Consider the following 19,189-nt stretch of genomic DNA (forward strand, 5'->3'; position numbering starts at 1 on the left):
TCCAGTCGACAATATTTTAGATTAAGAAATTACACATATAGAAGCAGCTGCAACAATTACTGGACTGAAAGCATGAAAAAGCCCAGGCACCAATGACTTCACCGCCGAATGGTATAAAGCACACAGAGATGAACTAACCCAAAGACTAAAAGCAGTTTGTGACTGGGTTCTCAATACTGCAATTGGCCAATACTGTCTTAAACCTAGATTATATTATATACAACAACTAAACAGCTTGATGGAATGATGGTTAAATTAATTTATATATATTAAGAGACGCAGGAAAGAAGCAGGCATAAGAAAAGACGGAAGTGATTTTGAAATTCTGTAAAGAATATAAAAGGAAAACAACTTACTTAGCAGACTTGAGAAAATTTGGCTGGAAAAATACAAGATTTTTCATCAGCATGGCACAGAGAGCCCTCCAAAATACAGGTTGTTGGAGATTATGTGGTGACACAGAGGCTAAACTCTGCCATTTATACTGAGCTTCTCTAATTGTAGTGAATTTTTGGAAAGAGATTCATAGATGTTTATAAATGTTTTTAGAGCAATACACCTTTTGATTTCAGACATTTTTATCTAGGCCTAGAGATTACAGATTTTCCTACAGCATCTGACAGATATCTAATTAGTATCCTTCTGCTGTCAGCCAGGACAACTCTGACAATGAGATGGCTCCAAGCAGATCCACCAGAGATTGATGATTGGCACATTACTGTATACCAAATACATGTAATGGAGCGACTTACAATACCTCTAAGAAAACAACAAAATGAGGGTTAGGGGCCACTTGTGGGGCTGGGGAGAGAGTCCAACAGGGGAGGGGAGTAAGGGAATTTTTTCCACCTTTCCTTCTGTTTTCTTGTTCTTTTTTGTTTTGTTGGCCATAAAAAAGGTAAGGAAATGTGACAATTGGCGGAAGCAATCATGCTTTATCTGATATCTACACTGAAAGGTGAATACAAATGAGTGATTTTTTTCTGTAATTTAGTTTTAAGGTTCTGCATATTAAAATATGCCTATGAAAATCAGCTTTCTGTGAATATTGTATTGCCATTAATGTATGTACCTTGTTCAAAAAAGCTGTTACCCAAAAAATAGTCATCATACAAACACAATGTAGAAAGCAGATGTAAAATAATGTTTTTTTTATTAATCAGAGACACACCCTCCTGTTGGTGCATCTAAAACTAAACATATTTTCTATGAGAGACAGAAAAATATTGCAGTTAATTTAATGTAATTGAGGTCAGGGTTGTCTAAAAGCTCAATATTCACCAGTTTTTACCCATCCCAAAGCCTGTTTACGTGTGTCTTAGATAATTGTTCTGTGGGAACTTACTTACAAGCATTTCACCTAACTAACTGATGATTTGAGGTGAAATTGAATAGCTGAGTGTATTCCTATTCCTTAGTCTATCAACTTTGCATAATATACCACTAGTACTGGCAACAACATAGCTTAACAGAATGATGCTGCCACCACCATGCTTAACAGTTGCTACAGTGTCTGAAGTGTGAATGGCGTCACCTTGACCTCTCCAGCCGCAGTTCCTTTCTTTGTGCCTAAATAACTGTGTGGGGGTTTCCATAAAGTTTTATTTCCATGCACTTTATGTACCCAAAAATACATGGTCACTATTGTTTAACATTTTAATCAATAATTTTAATGGACAACTGAACACAGGAACACTTAAACATGTAGGTGTAACTGTTTTTAGTGATTTTATATGTAAAAATCAAACTGACTCTATGGTCAAGACAAGCTGCGTGTTTTGGCCAAACTTAAGCCTTTTTTTTTTAATCCCGTAGACCTGTAGAGGGCCAATCATGCTTTAATTAACTCCAGACTCAGCTATTATAACTGAGCTATATAAACGCTCTCTATGTCAGTGTCTCCTAGTCAAGCCTAAATCGCCTTCCACTTGACCAGAATACAGCCGCCCGTTTTAACGTAGCACCTCCCTACGGGGGCATGTCACCCTTGTTTTATATTCTTTATGCTGGCTTCTTGCTCATTTTGGAATTGGTTTTAAAAACCTTTACTGTTTGTTTTCAAATCTCTTAAAGCCTTGCACTTTCTGATTTATCAGAACTTTTAGGTGTCTGTGTCCATGGCAGGTCCTTCAGGTCCTTCTTTTGTACCATCACCAAAACAGGCCTAACTAAGCAAGTTGAAGACGCATTTGTTTAGAAAAAGCTTTTAATGTTCCTAGCACACTCCTTTTTAGCAGAATTATTTTTGTTTTCTGGGATCGTTTTAAGTGTTTTTCCTCTTTGAAACAACTTCACTCATTTCCGTTCACTTAATGGTGTGATTCTGGTTGGTGGCACGGTGCGCAGTGTGATGAGTGTATTTGAACTTCACACCAGAACTGTGGGGCCCACTCATGCCTGCTCTATGGTGTAACTGAGCCTAAAGTTTTGCAGCGGAACAGTATTTTATACCAAGATGACCAATGATACGTTTTCCAACCGTCAGAGGTTGTACCACTGTGGCTGCTTTGCGTTAAAGCTCCTGTGATAAACTGCTCATCACAGTCTTAAATGCCAAAACTAGACTACACCTAGAATAAAGCCTCTGAAGCAGAGCATTAATCAGTATCTTGAGGTCTAAATAAAAAGCCGAATTTCTGGTTCACCCTTGTCAATCATGATGTTCATCAAAAGCAGCCAGAGACCCCGCGTGGCTTTCTCGGGCGTCGGTGAAGAGGTGAGAGGTTGAGCTGTTAATTAGGTGAGCAGGTAGGAGAGACTGTCAAGGAGAACGGGGAAAAAAAAGGGTAGAAAGGGCCAGGTACTGGTGGGAGATGAAGGAAGGTCAGAAAAAAGTAGACAGGAAAGCCGTGTGCAATCCTGAACACTCATTATTTTTCTGACGGGGTTCAGCAGATGAAGACTCTGAGCCAAACTAGTGTCGGAGGAGAGAAACAGAACATTTAGCAGCTGGAAGACACGCTTTCTCCTTTTTAGCACTATGCTAAGAACATCTAGTAAATATAGATTCGCTGACGATATTACATGCATATGGCAAAGGTATCTACATGAATCCAGATGAGTGGGTAAGGTTGTCATTAACATAAGCCATTATTCAGGCTGAGTTCAAGCACACACAAACTATCGTGGAAAGCACTGGACGCTGAAGGGCTGGCACCAGATGAATTGTTTTATCATCTAGTGTGAAAAATTAGCATGATTATGCACCTATTATGCTTGATTATTGCTTGTGCATGTAGGAGGGTGGACTCCTTCTGCAGGGACATGCCAGAGGGTATTCGCCGGATCAAGAAAAAAAAAATGCAAACTCCACACACGAATTATATCTTAATAATAGGAGGGAGCTGAGGACCCTTTTAAGAGCTGGTTCTGAAACGTAGGTAGCATAATTCATGCTAACAAATTTAAATACAAACAATTTGAGCTTGTGCTGGTCTTGGAGATCATTCTGAAGAGGAGCAAGTAAAAATTGTGAGTTTTGGTCAAACAAGAAAACACACAAAAAAGGTTGTTTTTCTAGTGTTATCAAAATGAGCTGTAGTCAAGGCTGATTGGTTGGATCTGACAGAGTGTAAGGGCTGTTTAAACTTGGAAGACTGAAATTAGTTCTTCAAAATAGTCATTTCAAATTGTATTATTTGCACTTACAACTGCTTCTAAAATTAATTAACAGTGTGAGCTTTTGAAAACTAAATAAATACACATTGACGCTAGAGCCCCCGATTATTACCTGACCTGCAAATTTAGTAAATAATCTAAATAGAACCTCTCTGATGGGCTGAATAGCCTAAAAAAGCAACACATCATCTAGACATTTTTTTTAAATAATTGAAAAATAAAGACATTGACATATTTCAGTCTGGAAAGGTTTGTTTCTAAGACTTTGGGACACCAATGAACCAAGGGGAGAGATGTAATCCACAAACCCAAACTTCAAGAGCACATCGACATTTCCACCAGGAGCCCAAGAAACAAACCAGAAGAACATCTAAAGCTCTGCAGAGATCAGAGGTCATGACTCAATAATAAGAAAGAGACGGGGCACAAAGGGCCTCAGTGTGAGACTCTCCAGGCCACTGCTGACCAAAAAGTAAACAAAAAAAACTCATGAAGACCCATCTCGCATTTACAAAAAAAAAAAAAAAATCTATAATTTCCAAGAATTTGGGGAAAGTATTCTGTGACCTGAGTAAACATGGCTGAATTACAACATTTCTTACAAAATTTTTCCTCTTAATGAATTAAATCATCATTTGAAAGCCGCTTTTTGTATTTGATCAACTTTATCCAAATTTGTTTGAAGATCTGAAACATTAAACTATGACAAAAAAGCAAAGACAGAATAGGTCTGTAAAAGGGAAAATACTTTTTCACTGCACTACTAGCACTATAAAATAAGGATAAACCAAAACTTTTTAAAATTGAACTTTTTTCCCCCATTTTTTTTCTCTTTTTTTCCCTGGGAAAAAAAAGAACTTTACTTTTTCAAGGTGATGTAGAAATTTATTTGAAATCCATGTCCTCCTCTTTCCCAAGTGATACAAATATGATGCGAGACTTGTGTATAGAAGAGCACCCTTTGCTCACTGTAAAGTATGGCGGAGGACCCGTGATGCTGAGGGACGGTTTCTATTCCAAACGCTCTGGGAACACTGTTGGTGTGTGTCACCACCATATTTCAAATATATTGTCAAACTAACAGCTTACTAGTCACAAAACATCCCAGTTCCTAGACCTACATCCTTTAGAAATCCCATGAGCTAAGCTGAAGAGAATAGAGCATAGGGGAGGTCCCCGGACTGTTCTACAGAGACTGTCCAAGGGGGGGGGGGGGGGGGGGGGGGGGGCATTAATAGCAGTGATGTCAATAATTATGGTAGATACGATTCCATGTAGAAATGCATTTCCTAGTGTCGGATTTTGGTCACACTGATATCATCATGCAATGCCTCTAAGAGCTTTTTACACATTTACAAACTATTAATTATTAACACTAACCTTAATAGTTTCTCTTATCATTCCTTCTAGAACAACATGCGAGAACGTTTGAGCAGCGAGGAGGTGAGCCGGATGGTCATTCGTTTTACAACAACTGACGATGATTACCCATTTTATTTATATAGTTTTAGTTTATGCCTTGGCAAACATCTGCCCCATATATTTAATGGCCTTGCATTTAAAAGAAGATTCAATCATACCCATAAGCATGAGCTCCACTCTGTAATTTGTATTTTAGGCATTACGTTTTGAGATTTCGGTGACAGAAGCTTAAAACAAAGCCACCACACCTTCAGAATGAAATTTTACAAAAACAATTTAAAACAATGTAAAGTATAAGAGAGATATACTATACTATGTATAGCCTATAGTTGCGTACTATACTATACTAACCATAATCAGAGTCTGAAAATAATTTAAATATCTTGAAATGTTAAAATGTATTTTACACAAATATAGACAAAAGTGCTTTGTTTATAAATAAATATCATATTGATATGTTTATAAACATATCAATTAGCATAAACCCTAGAACACTTGAAAATCCATTTTATATAAGCTAAATGTCATTTAATTTTTATACATAAATTACAAATAAAGGCTCGCTCATAATGATTATTTAATGAACAGAAAAGCTTCACATCAATCCTTCCATGAGACAGCAAGGACAACCAAAACTAGATTAATCATTGCTTTTAATTTCCATTTTGCTATGTTTTATTTTCTTTAAAATTTCCTACATTTTATTCCAATTGTATGTTTTACATGCTTTTAATCAGTTTCTAACTTCCAATGTGTTAATCATGTAAAGTACTTTGCATTGTCCTTGCACTGAAATGTGCTACACAAATAAATCTGCCTTGCCTGTATGGTCGCACACTTTCCATCACAACGTAAAGGTAACGTGTGCAATTCCAACATTTTGATTGGACGATCAGAGCTTGGGGCCAGAGGATTTGTGTCCCACTGCTGTCTACAGAGAGCGTGTTGGGAATGCGCACTGCGATTTCAGATGTTCAATTATTTAAACAAACGTTGGTGGGCCGGCCCCAATATCAGGCCGCCTCAAGAGGATTTAGCCTACTGAGCTTGTCAGTTTTCTGGCAGACTTGGATATAAAGAGACACATTTTTCTAAGAGTTTTATTGGTTAGGGAATCTTTTTTACAATAAAACTCTATAAAGGACGATCCTGTCCCGCTGATTATTTCCAACATAGAGCTCCACATCAACATCTGCAGAGATGCCACAGAACTCATCAAACTAATGACCAAACATCCGCTACAGCGTCCTCTAACTTCCTAAGTTACCAATTTGAGTCTTAATTATTTCCAGGAGATATTATTGCATTAATAGAGATCAAGCATCCTAAGGATTATTGATTTTTACTGGGCAAATCATTCTTTAAAATGTTACTTCCTCAAATAATGTTTTATGTGACTCAGATTAGCATTGTGAATGGTTGAACAGACCAAATGTTCTAAATTAGCTAAGATTATTTGATCTAATTCCATATTCTTTAAGACAAACTATTGTTCTCTAACTTGAATCTGCAGTGAACCGGGATTCACTGAATTATTCTTGTGATAGTTTTCAACATTTTTTTTATATGTCCTTTCTGTTATTATGTATATGTGTACATATTTCCTTAGCTGATTGAAATATTGTGTTAATTTAGATAAACAGCATTCTATAGTAATGTTCTCTGGATGTTAATTTATTTCTGTTAATAAATATTTGAACTGGAAAAGAAGTTGTCACTCATTTTATTGTATGTGTCCAGAGTTTGCTGTAAAAAGAAAAAAAAAGCCAGTGCTCAAATCACCCTTTAACTATTTTCCTAATATCAGCTTTTTGGGCTCATATTTACCAGAAAATATCTAAGAGACCAATAGTTATTTAATAAACATTAAAATACCTTAAGCCATATGTAATGGCACAACATATGCAACCAGAGAGGTACTGGTGAAGAAATTGGTCAGAGTGCATGACTAGGCCTCTTTAGGCACTTCTAAACGGGCTCTTAAAGAGATAAAAGATTTAAGTGTTGGTTTGTGGTCCAAAGTCCTCTTTTCAAATGAAAGCAAAGTCTGCATTTCTCCACTGTTCCTCCAGAAAGTGTGCAGAAATGTCTATGGAGGCCAGCAGGATGCCACTTTCAACGGCATCTTATAGTTGATCTTCAAAGAACTGGACTGCGTGTGCTGGACAGGGACGCATCTAAACTGGCCACTCAAGGAATACAGTTTGAAACCTCAGCTATGATGAGATTAAGTGATATTTTCAAGAGGAAAAGGAGAGACACCAGAATGAACTATGCAGATGAGCTGAAGGCCGCCAGTAACGCCTCAGCAGAACTACAAGCTGATCGCCTCCATGCCACGCTGCTTTATTGCAGTAATTCATGCAAAAGGAGCCCAGCCCAAGTTCAAATACTGTATAGTATATTGGTTTACTTGTGATTGCACCATCATTTCTGTACTGAATACAATTTTTAATGGTCTAATGAAAAATCTTGATCTTGAATTTTGATTTTCAACCATAATTACCAGAAAGGACATGAGATAAATCCCTCTGTGTGTACAGAATCTTTGCAAAACACAAGGTTTAACTTTTCGAACCGAGTGACTAAAATAAACAAACCTTAGACGACGTTCAAATTTATTTAGGTGCCCCGGTGTAATCGCTGCTATGCTCGCTACTCTAAGCAGCTCGCTGCTCTGTGTAGGGAAAAATGAAACCTTCGCATTCATCAATTACACGAGTCAGGAGGGAAAAGTGGGGCTGTGGCATTGATGAAAAGATGTGTGGGAAGGGGGGGAAAAAAAATAGCTGTCGATAGTAAGGCGGTTCTCACTGGCTGCCAATTTAAATCAACAGTCACAGCTCAGTTCAGAGTAATCAGTTTAATTTAAAACACTGTCAGATTTTCTTTGCGGCTGGAAGAGACCCTGGAGCAGCAGGATTTACTGTAGCTAGATGCAGAGCGACAAAAAAAACAACAAAAACACGGCAGTTCATCATCGCAGTTAATGATGTGGTCTTAGCGTTCGTCCCAGATGACACACATTATAGCTCGCGAACCTCATTTGCATCACAGTGCATTAAGGCACTTCTCTTTAAATCAGGTTCCCCTATCAGGGGACGGGAGCGTGCGAGTTGTTGCAGCCAGTGAAATCACATTCCTGCGGGCCAGAAAAAACTTACTTGGTAGCGGTTCGATTGGAGTGTTGCCAGGGAAACAGGACATTGCCGACAGCTGCCCGGTAGCTGTAGACGCCCAGGAGTCCGAGCGCCAGAGCGACCTTGGAGACCAGCGAGCAGCGTCTTTGAACCAGGAGGTAGATGAGGAGCAAACAGAACGCGGACAGCAGGGACAGGACCGTCTTGTGTTCAGAGCTAAAAAAAATAAATAAATAGACGAGAGACAAAAAAAAAGTCATGTGGGTGAGAGAGAAACGACCTGCAGCCTGATAATAAAAGGTGATCTTTTGAAATTTCTAGCAGAAATTCATTCATATTTCACATGTTTGCGCGCGCGGCTGGCTGTAAGTCGTCTATTTACACCTCAACACAGGATGAGCAAGAATTCATCCCATCGGTTCAGTTTAAGTGATCAAAGCGAAACACTTGATGACTGAAAGTGGAGCATTTAGGAGATGAAACGCTGTCAGTCACATCCAGCAGCATCAGTTAAAAAAACCCTAAAGAAGATCCACTTTAAGCTGTTTACTGGGTTTAGGAGCATACCGCAAGAAATTACGCCACGCTGAGCATGAACAAGAAATAATAAGACCTCAAAGGACATATCAAAGCTGAGCAGAGGCTGTGTATTTAGCCATTAGCCCGATCAGGCAGCAGTGGAAGTTGGATGTTTGGAGGCGAGGCGAGGCACGGGGCTACCTGGATCTCATTATCCGAGCAGCAGGCAGAGCAGGTAGGAAGAAAGGGCAACGTCGGACAGAGAAAAGGTCAGCATCCACATCTCTATTCCACAATGTGATGCATGTTCAAGAACAAACTATGATCCCTCGGCCTGCGCTGTTGTCGGAATATTAATGCCGTGCAGGGCAGTCACAGCTTCCGCGTGAAATCACAGTTTTCCTGCAGTCGGAGCAATCACAGACGGCCATCTCCCCTCCTTGAAATGCTAAGCGGAGGGTCCCGTCGGTTTCACAGCCGCAAATGCACATCTGAAAGGCTCGGGAGCCAGCAGACGAGACGTATGCGATATATACATTTAAAACCTTTTAGTAAATATCCGGGAAGGCGTTGCTGCTATTAGAGGGTTAGCTTCCTGTGCACTGGACTAAACCAGTTAAATGATGGCCGCTGCCGTATACGACACCCTTCGTGTTCTAACGATGAAAAACTTTGCCTGAAGAAGAGAAAATGACTGGTTATACTGATATGTTATGACTAGGTGTAGGTGGAGAGGCAGACAGTGAAAACGCATTCGCTGCATTGTAATTAAGTGTGCAGAGCGGGGCTTTGGAAACACTGGTATGTTTGTTTCTTTTCATAATGAATGCATTCCAGAGTGACTGCTGCACCTCTCTCCTTAAATATTAAATCCTGCCTGTTCACACTTATTTTGTTCTGCCTCTGCTGGGTTTGGACTCTCGTCTTTACTCAGAGCGGGCCTGGAAAAAAAAGGTTCTGGTTCCCACGTATCCACAAAATAAAAAAAGAAAAAGTAACACGCTGAATAAAGATGTTGATTGCGACTCTCCTAAAAGTCCAACACTCATTAAAGCCCTATCCGAATAAAACTGCCAAGCTTTTGTTACAGACTAGAAAGATGTTTGCCTACACTTAAGTATTGAAAACATGTTGGAGAAACTATCGATTAGAGATGCACTTGGAAATCGGGGGGCGCCAAGAATCCAAAATAACTTGATCGGCCCTGACCGACCAGACAACTTGGCATACGGTCAAATTCCACTAACGACAACACTGTAGAGTAAACGTTGTTACTAAGGGGTATTTAATCATGAGGGAGTTTAAATGGGACTCAGAAAATGCACAGAGATGTAGATGGAGACTGCATTTTTCTAGGACATGTTTCATTTTGACGGCGGCAGAATAAGGGAGAACAAGAATGTTGGCAGATAACAAGAAGGCTGAACGGAGTACAGGAAAGTATGAGTCTGCTTATTTAAGAGAGACACCAGGCTTCAGAATTAACAGGGAGTACGACTAATAATGGAATAACAAGTCTCCCATGTAGCTGGGGATAGGCACCAGCATCCCTCATGACCCCACAAGGGATAGACGTGTTAGAAAATGGATGGATGGATGGATGGATGGATGGAAGTCTCCCAAGTTTCCAGTCTACGGCTACGTTCACACTGCAGGCCTTAATGCTCAATTCCGATTTTTTTGTTGCAAGCGTCCTCAGTGTTTGCAGGAGTAAACATGGATTATAACGCTGGCGCACATTTTGTGGTCATTCATTTTATTTTTTAACCGGAGCTCTCCCTCCACTGACTGCTCTCCTCATTGTTGTCCACCATGGGTGTCGTCTTTCTTCCCGCTTCTACACAGCAGGACGCAGAATAGTGACGTTTGTCGAGTATCGGTGACGTACAGGTCGGATAAATGCGACCCGGCCGTACAGACACAGGTCGCATTTGAAAAGATCAGATACGTATCGGATTCAGGACCACATATCCAAGCGGCCTGGGTCGCATTTGAAAAAAATCTGATCTGTGTAGTTCAGGCTGTCATAAAAAGATCAGATCCAGGTCACATATGGGCAAAAAATCAGAATTGGGTCACTTCAGGCTGCAGTGTGAACGTAGCCTTAGTTTCAGTGTTGCCCGTAATCAGTATCGACAACAGGACCTACTCCTCCCATCACCGGTCCAGCATTACTAACCTGTTAAGCCAGTGACTGACATCTGGGAGGTGGGCCCACTGAACTCCTGTTTGGTTAAGAGAGCGAAGCAGTCGGCAGCAGACCAGAGTGAAGGGCGGCGTGGCCAGAGCCAACCACTTCTCTGAGATGATCTCTGGTTTGGGGTGAGCGGAGGAGTGGCTGTCCTTGGAAGGAAGGAGATGATCCTCGTCATCTCCAGAGCCTCTCTGCTCTCTGAAGTACTTTCTGCACACGTCCTGGAAGACGGCGAGACAGAGGGTGTTGAGCAGGAAGTACCAGGTCTGATGCTCCTCCTCTACGAAGCTGCTCGCCGCCAAGCTGAGCGTGTGACCGACGGTTCCTGCCAGCAGCAACACATCCAGCTCCGACAGCGACCACTCCCCGCTAGAGCTCCTCATAGGTGACTGTGAAAGAGAAGAAGGACAATAAAATGGCTGTTTTACACAGAAAAACGCTAAATAATGCTCCGCATGACAGACAGTCTGGTCACATCATTAATAATTGAAAAATAATACCACATGTCAAGAGTTTAGCGGCGTTATTGCCTGAGGAACAGGACAGCGCTTTCTGCCTGTTCGTCCTCCTAAGTGTCTGTATCCGTTTCCAAAAGGCAGGAGATTAAGCAGCTCTTGGGAGGGATGAAAGGAATCTCCAAAGATGCTGAAGGCTTTCACTTGGCATCTATTGATCTCCGGAGAGGGGACAAATATTCCAGCGACACAGCTGAATCCTCAATAATTCACTCGCACCCGAGTCGGTCACCATTTTCTGCCATCATCAACCAAACGTTTGGCAAACCTTATGATACCATAATCAGTGAGAGCGATGTCAAAAAAAAACATGTGAGGGGGATGCAGTTCTCTGGTGGAACAGGTCCCGCCATTGTTGCCTGCAGGCAGTGTGTGTGTGTGTGTGTGTGTGTGTGTGTGTGTGTGTGTGTGTGGCCCCTCCACTGTGGCTAAGAAATGTTTTCAGTTCTAAAAGATTTGGTGGTTTTTGCAGTTCTTCTGTGCGTTTTTATGCAACATCTGCAAGGAATATCTTTAACAGAGGGGCACATGTGGTCCCAGGCTTTAAAAAGTCATTTATAGTAAACTCTATGCTTAATATTTTTAGGTGGGCAACCTATCATTATTCATTGTCTATATTTACGGAAAGGCCTCTCTCAGTCGGTTGCAATTCACAAAATAAAGTGTTTTTTCTTTGTAAAATGTGTAAGCAGGGGGCTAAAGGGGCTCTGTTAAATGAAAAGGTCGCTAATCCCTTCTCTGGATCCTAGTAAATAGAGAGTCTGAAGGGCAGATGAGCATCTTTGTGTCTTTATTATATCTTACTTTTAATTTTATTTTCTTTATTTTTTTTGGAGTCCTACCTCAGCAGTTTTTGTAAGGCCCACCAGTATGTCTTGCTGAGAGGTATGAGGTGGAAGGTTTTCATTTTCTGGTTCATTGATGCATTTACCTTGTTTATTTTTCCTCCTCAACAAGCTCATAGCTCAAATCTTGAAATTGATACATTACTTTCTGTTTTATTTACAAGTATAATCTATAATCTGTACGTTTGCCCTCCCCCCCACACACACACTTATATTTTACTCTGATTGCCCTTAATTAAAACTAGTGCAACATTTAATTGGTAAATAGAGTTTATCTGTTAGCTCCCAGCTGTTCTGTGAAGGCTTCAGAGGTTTGTTAGAGAACATTAGTAAACAAACTGAATCATGAAGAGCAAGGAAAACAGCAGGCAGGTCAAGGAGAAGTTTTAAAGTAGGGTTGGATTGTCCCGTCAGCTTCCTAAATAGCTTTTTGCAGTTTTTTTTGTTTTGTTTTAGAGGCTGGGGTCTTTATAATCCTGGGGGAAACCCTTTTATTCCTCCTGGTCAACCTCCCTTCTCTGAATGTCGATCTGAACGCAAAGCCTCTGCAATCAAGTTAACTTTTTTTTACAAGTTCTTTCAATGCGTTCAACATGTGTGCTTTTATCTCTGGTTTTCACATTTAATAAACTCCTCTTTATGATTTTTCTTTCACAGTTTCTTTGCTGTTTTAAAAATAAAACAATCAGCTGACCCATTTTTAACTCACATTAGCATTCATGAGGTGCATTTATGGTTGAATCTGGGCGTGTAGAGGGCAGAGCCTGAGGCAGAACCAGGTACGCAAACGTTCATTTATTTTGTTTAGCATACAGCATTTTTTTTCTTGGTGTATGTACACTTTTAGTATGGATTCTACACAAAGTTTTATTAATGAGGCCCCTGGTCTTTCACTGAAGAGAGGCAAGAAGGAAATTATTGTTGAAAGGAAGCCATAAGAAGTCCCATTTGGATTGTGCCACAAGCTGTGTGGGAGACACAGCAATTAAGAGGGTCTCTGGTCAGATGGGTACAGTGAGACGGTGGGAGCATCTTGCTTTTCTTCAGTAGGAACAGCGAAGGTTGTGATATTTGCTAGGAATATGGATGGAGCTAAATACAGGACAACCCTGGAAGAAATACTGTTAGGCTCTGACAAAGGACCTGAGGCTGGGGTGGAGGGGTCGTGTAACCCTGAGATCACGCTGACTACAGTCTGGGCTCCTTTACTGATCCGGTGCAGACTTCCCTCAAAGTAAACCCCTACTCACACTATTGTTTCCTACAGAAACAACAGCCAGATGAGAGTCCGGCTGAGGAAAGGGTGCCTGCGAGAACAGAAGCTCATGTGATCCTTTATGCTGCTGTCTCTCATAAATGTTGCCTTTTTCTAGGGCAAAATTCGTTATCCGTGCACATAAATATCCTATTTCATCCTTTAAAAAGACCCTCCATTTCTGTTATTTATTTATTTTTTTCCCCACACTAGTTAAGTTAGTCTCTAAATTGTCCTTAGGTGTGAGCAGGGCCGGATTATCCATAAAGGGCCAGTGGGCCAGTGCCCAGGGAAACCAACCATGGGGGGGCACCACATGACACATGCTTTAAAGGAGGTATAGTGCCCAGGGGCACCACACTGACTTAATACGGGCCTGGGTGTGAGTGCGTGCGTGAATGGTTGTCTGTCTCTGTGTTGCCCTGCGACAGACTGGCGACCTGTCCAGGTTGTACCCCGCCTCTCGCCCATTGATCACTGGAGATAGGCACCAGCACCCCTCATAACCCCATGAGGGATAGACGTGTTAGAAAATGGATGGATGGATAGTCAAGTTAGCATAAGTTGGTGCGGTGATTTTATTCTGAAATTCGCCAGAACTTTATCCTATGTAGCGCCCGACTTTTCCTGTTTGGCTCCTGAAATTTAGGAGCATGATCCAGGGAACGATGCGGCGTCCGGTCAAACTTCCCTCCTGCGGAATTTTTTCGGCCTCGGTAGCCGGAGCCGCGCATGGCTGATGTGAGTGTACACATTGATTTTAATGATTTGGGTGCCCGCACCATATCCACACCGTATTCAGTGTGAGCCCGGCGTAAATCTCATGATGACATACTTTGACATACAAATTTGCAGTTGTAATGTGACAAGATTTTAAATATTCACAGTCTATGATAAAGTTTGAGAGGAACTTTGTCGTACTGTCTTCTTAAAAATTCACAGATGATTCACAGCACCTCTAATCAGGTAAATCCAATTTTATAAGAGACATGCCATAAAATCACAGGCCTAATAATAATAATAATAAAACATTTTATTTAAAAGGCGCCTTTCTGGACACTCAAGGTCACCGCACAAAAAATAAATAAAAACACATCAATGTCAACAACAAATCCTACTCATGATGTTTTTGCCTCGGCTACCTCTGTGCTTTGGCATCACAGTAGTTAGAGGGATAATTAGCAGATCAAACTACCTCTAACATAATTCATTACAATGGTACAAAATTAAAAACCTAAACCCCATGGCATCTATTAAATTACCTGTGTGCTGTACAACAGAACAGCAACAGTTTTAGTGCTAATCTAATATAGAATTAAGCAAGAAAAAGAAGTCAACTGATGCATTAGCTATTCACCTTTTATAATTTTTTCCTATGCTTCTTTTTATAGACTATATTTTTTAAGCCATCAGATTATTCATTATGTTAATACTTTCTATCACAGTTCCTTCCTGCCTTGGCACGGCAAACAGTCACCGTGAGTTGTCATCCATCAACTGGAGCTCGTCTCTTGAGGATGAGCCCGTCCCATCCTTAAGATTGGAGTTTTTCCAGCTTTGCACTTGTATGCAAATGATTTTATTAGAGGCAAAGTCAGTTCAAATAGAGTTCGGCCAACCTCTTGGCTCAGCAGCAATATTTCACCCCAGAAAACAACAGGCAGGCTTCATAGCCTGTGCTCACCTCCATGACAAAGCGAGGCTGAGTTGTTACACGCGCTACCTGCAGGCTCGGGCACTGAGCCCGCTGTGGGAATGGGCAGTTTGACAATTGATTTTACTTCAAAAAAATACAAAAGAAACACAGGCCTGTTTTAGAACAAATGCCTGTTTTCTTCTATAACACACTAGATCGTTAAACATTTAGTTCTAGTAGTTTTATTCAAGAGCAGAAAAAAAAAAGCAGGAGGAAACAACGCTGACTGGTGTCAAAATTTACGATCTGAAAAAGTGAGGCTGCAATTTTGATAGTCTTTAAAGTCATAATATTGATTTTAAGTTAAAAACAGCATTTTAGAGCCATTAGGCCAGATCATTGGCTAATCACTCTTTGGCTACTAAAGAGATACTTAAAGTTTGATGTTTTAGAAAAGCTAAATAGCGTCATGTCTCAATTTTCTTCTTGGAACATTAACATTAACATAGAAATATAAGAAATAGAGTAAGGTGGAGCTTAAATTATGTATTCTACAACTGGAGATGCAGAAGGTGGTGCTGGGGTGTCATTTACCTTATTTTCAGCAGATACACAATTGTATGTAATTGATGGGGATATAATTGAATCTTTTCTTCTTTTTGGAAACTGATTTGTACACGTTGACAATTGAGCTGTTTGGCATTTTAATACCATTTTGTGTTTATACATTTTGGCATTGATCCCTGATGGCCCATTGAATGCTGATCTATCTCGCTTCAACACAAATCTTAAGAGAGTAACATGCCAGGTTTGCCTCTAGCATATTAAAGCTTTATTCGCCTACAGGGACTTGCACAAATTAAAATTTCTGTTTACATTTATGTGACCTTCTAATACACTGCACGTTGCTCACACACCTCAGTGGCGCCCAGTTTAGCTAACAGTTTGAAAATACAGTCATGTTCAATAAATTAGAACGTCCTTTCCACTAAAGCGTGTTTTCAGATGAAAAGTACCTCTTTAAAACAACCTTTGAAGCAATAAACATGGGTATTATGTAGTGGTGTTAAACATACTTTTAATTACTCCCACATTTCCCTATTAAAAATCTGTTTATTGGTCTGATGTAATCTAATCTTAAATGTTATGTTTCCATCAGCTTTAAGTGGAAAATCAGCATAATTAGTGGAAATAAAAGGCTTTTAAACTTACGTGTAAATAAACTATATCTGTTTAGTGACTTAATAGGGTCATTCCTCAGTTTAGATGGCATCACAGACATAGAAGCATTTTACTCACCGACAAAGAGGACATACTGCTTCTATAGTCATATTCATCACATCTGACTACAGGGTAGCTTTGAAAACTGTGTTGTGATTACTTGTATTCATTGGTGTTGCATGTATTTCAGCAGGGGGAAGATACAAAATAATGTCACATTTTAAAGGAGCTGTTGTCGTGTCTATAGGCCTTCTAGCTAAAGGCTAATTCGTAGGCCAAATCCGGGGTTAAGCTTCTAGGAGTTACCCTTTAAAACCAAAAATACAAAGAAACTAAAACAAGACTTATATACAATCAAGATATATACTACAATCTATAATATATATATATATATATATATATATATAATATATATATATATATATATATATATATATAGATATATATATATATATAGATATATATATATATATATATATATCTATATATATATATATATATATATATATATATATATATATAATAAATATATATATAATATAATACAATCAAGAAGTTAAACCTGTAAAACGACTATAACAAAGACATTTATTTAAAACAGTAAAATAAGACTTAAACCGAGAAAAGAATAGCAATGCATAAAAAGCTGCTAAGCAGTGTAAGCTGTACAAGTTCGTATATATGTTAGACATGTACAGGTTTTAAGGCTATTCAGCTGTACTGAGGCAGATTCTGGTAAATGTAACTCCACCTCACTGCACCATATGGGTCAGGCTGTCCTGCAGTACCATAGGACGCAATACTTTGTCTATTTCAAGCCATGCATCTGCTGTACATTCAGCATTTTCACCTCTCTTTCATGTCGCCTTACTGAACTTTTAAAAACCAAAAAAAAAAGAAAAAAAAAAAAGGATTGTGCAACTTTTATCTCATTACTCATATACGCAGTAATTCACAAAAACCTTTGGACGCACCTAGGAATTTCACATCAACGCCATCACTGTCTCATAAAGTTCTTAAAAAGAGTGTGAGGTCTCCTACCAAAACACAGATACTTTGCTGCTGCAGCAGCCTTTTTCGATCCACAACCAAGATTTAAAATATGCTCCATCCTCATGAAATCTGTCAAATACTGAGAAGAACCAGCAACAGCTTTAAACCACAGCAGGGTCAGGACCACATTATATCCGTGTCATGATTTTGATGTATGAAACATTAACATTTACCGACGCCGTTCCACTGAGCAGAGGAACATAACGCCTTAAAAGACCTGTAAAAGACTGACTGTTATTCATTGTTCTCCCAAATATTACCGCATAAAAGCTACAACTTCTTCTCTGTAGATTGGCCGTTTCTCTCCTGTTAGCGGCGTTATGTTTTCTAACTAATCGAGCCGGCATGTGCCTCGATCACTATATAAATTAATCAAACAGACATGAGTCCCTTAGTATTGATCTTCTCATCCACCCTTGAACCCGAGGCTCTTCCGCTGACTTGAAAAGTCTAAATGGGAGAAATATTCTCCAGGGGGCCTCGGGGGCCAGCGTGTTCAGTAGAACATTAATCAATCAAAATGAGCAGAGGCCCAATGTGCTGAGAGAAGGATACTGCCCCGTTAACAGTGCTCTCTGCAGCGCGGCAAAGCCTCCTGAAAAAAAAGCTTTCTCCCTAACCACAACGTGGCCTCTACATGTAGTATTTTGCATCAAATTGTTATTAAATGAGTACTTCCCTATCATATCTCTACCATGTGCTTTTAGAAAAACAGATGAATCATTTGTGCCGTCTCAGAAAGGCAGTCTTGGGTCTGCCGTGTGTATGTGGTTTATTCCAGCAGCGCCGCTCTGAACGCACCTTTCCATCATGTCGCAGTGAGACAGCATTCTGACCCAGCCATCTGTGTTATGACTTCTCATTGGGAAACATAGCTGTGTCGCCCAGGCCAAGAAAGAAATCGTGTTAAATTTTTCTACTGCTGTCAGACTCCACTGAACTTCAAAAAAAAAAAAAAAAAAAAAAAAAAGTTATGAAATTCAATTAAATCCTCTGTTACAGGCCTCTTTTTCTAATACCAGTGGTATTTTATAGTTACAGTCTATCTGCTTCTCATATTTCTTTAAGGGAAACGGCAAACTCATTACAGGGTCATTCGGTTCAAATTCTAATTATATTCTGTTGGAGCAGAGAGTGAGCTACAAAACATCAAGACAAACTCTCTGGCTCCCTTTTGAATTCAGATAAAAAAAAATTATCACAACCAAGTATGTTTTCTTACCCTTTGTTTTCATTTTACAAATGTACATTGTTAACCTGTCCGACTTTACTCTTGGATTCAGGAGAAAATATATAGTGCTTTGCAACATTTTTTACACCCCAAAAAACTTTTTCCTTCTTGCCAAGAAGAGAGTCAGCATTGAAAGAGAGCCCTGTTTACAGTTTGGGACGGAGCAAATATGTAGGAGATGTTCTGGTAAGATGAGACCAGAGTTAAACGTTTTGGTCTAGATGATGCACGCGGTGGGTGGCGGAAAACAAAAGGGTCACATCACCGTTCCCACTTTGGGGCATGGTGGAAGCAACATCATGCTGTGAAGTTGCTTGTAGGAAAAAACGGATAAAAACAAAATTATTTAAACCCCAGGCAGATTCAGGTTTGAATACTAAGATGTTGCTTTTGACTTTCAGTAATTTTAAGGGTTGGGATTGGCCCAACCAGAGTCCAGACTTGAATCTAATACAAAATCTGGGGAGGGAGCTAAAGATTAGGGTGATGGCATAGAGGCCAATACAGGAAATGTCGGTCAAACATGCAAAAAAGCTTGTC

General features: G+C 39.8%; 1 protein-coding gene across 2 annotated transcripts in view; it reads right to left on the minus strand.

Moving 5' to 3' along the window:
• Positions 1–19,189, minus strand: part of pigg (phosphatidylinositol glycan anchor biosynthesis class G) — a 107,697-nt gene that overhangs the window by 38,441 nt on the left and 50,067 nt on the right. For both annotated transcript variants that reach the window (XM_012866844.3, XM_036127080.1), the window contains 2 exons: positions 10,879–11,282; positions 8,205–8,396 (listed from right to left, as the gene is read on the minus strand). In XM_012866844.3, coding sequence (XP_012722298.2) covers positions 8,205–8,396; positions 10,879–11,282 — 596 coding nt within the window. The remainder of the gene's footprint in view (positions 1–8,204; positions 8,397–10,878; positions 11,283–19,189) is intronic.

Source organism: Fundulus heteroclitus, chromosome 23, assembly GCF_011125445.2.
Source record: "Fundulus heteroclitus isolate FHET01 chromosome 23, MU-UCD_Fhet_4.1, whole genome shotgun sequence".
Classification (NCBI taxonomy): domain Eukaryota; kingdom Metazoa; phylum Chordata; class Actinopteri; order Cyprinodontiformes; family Fundulidae; genus Fundulus; species Fundulus heteroclitus.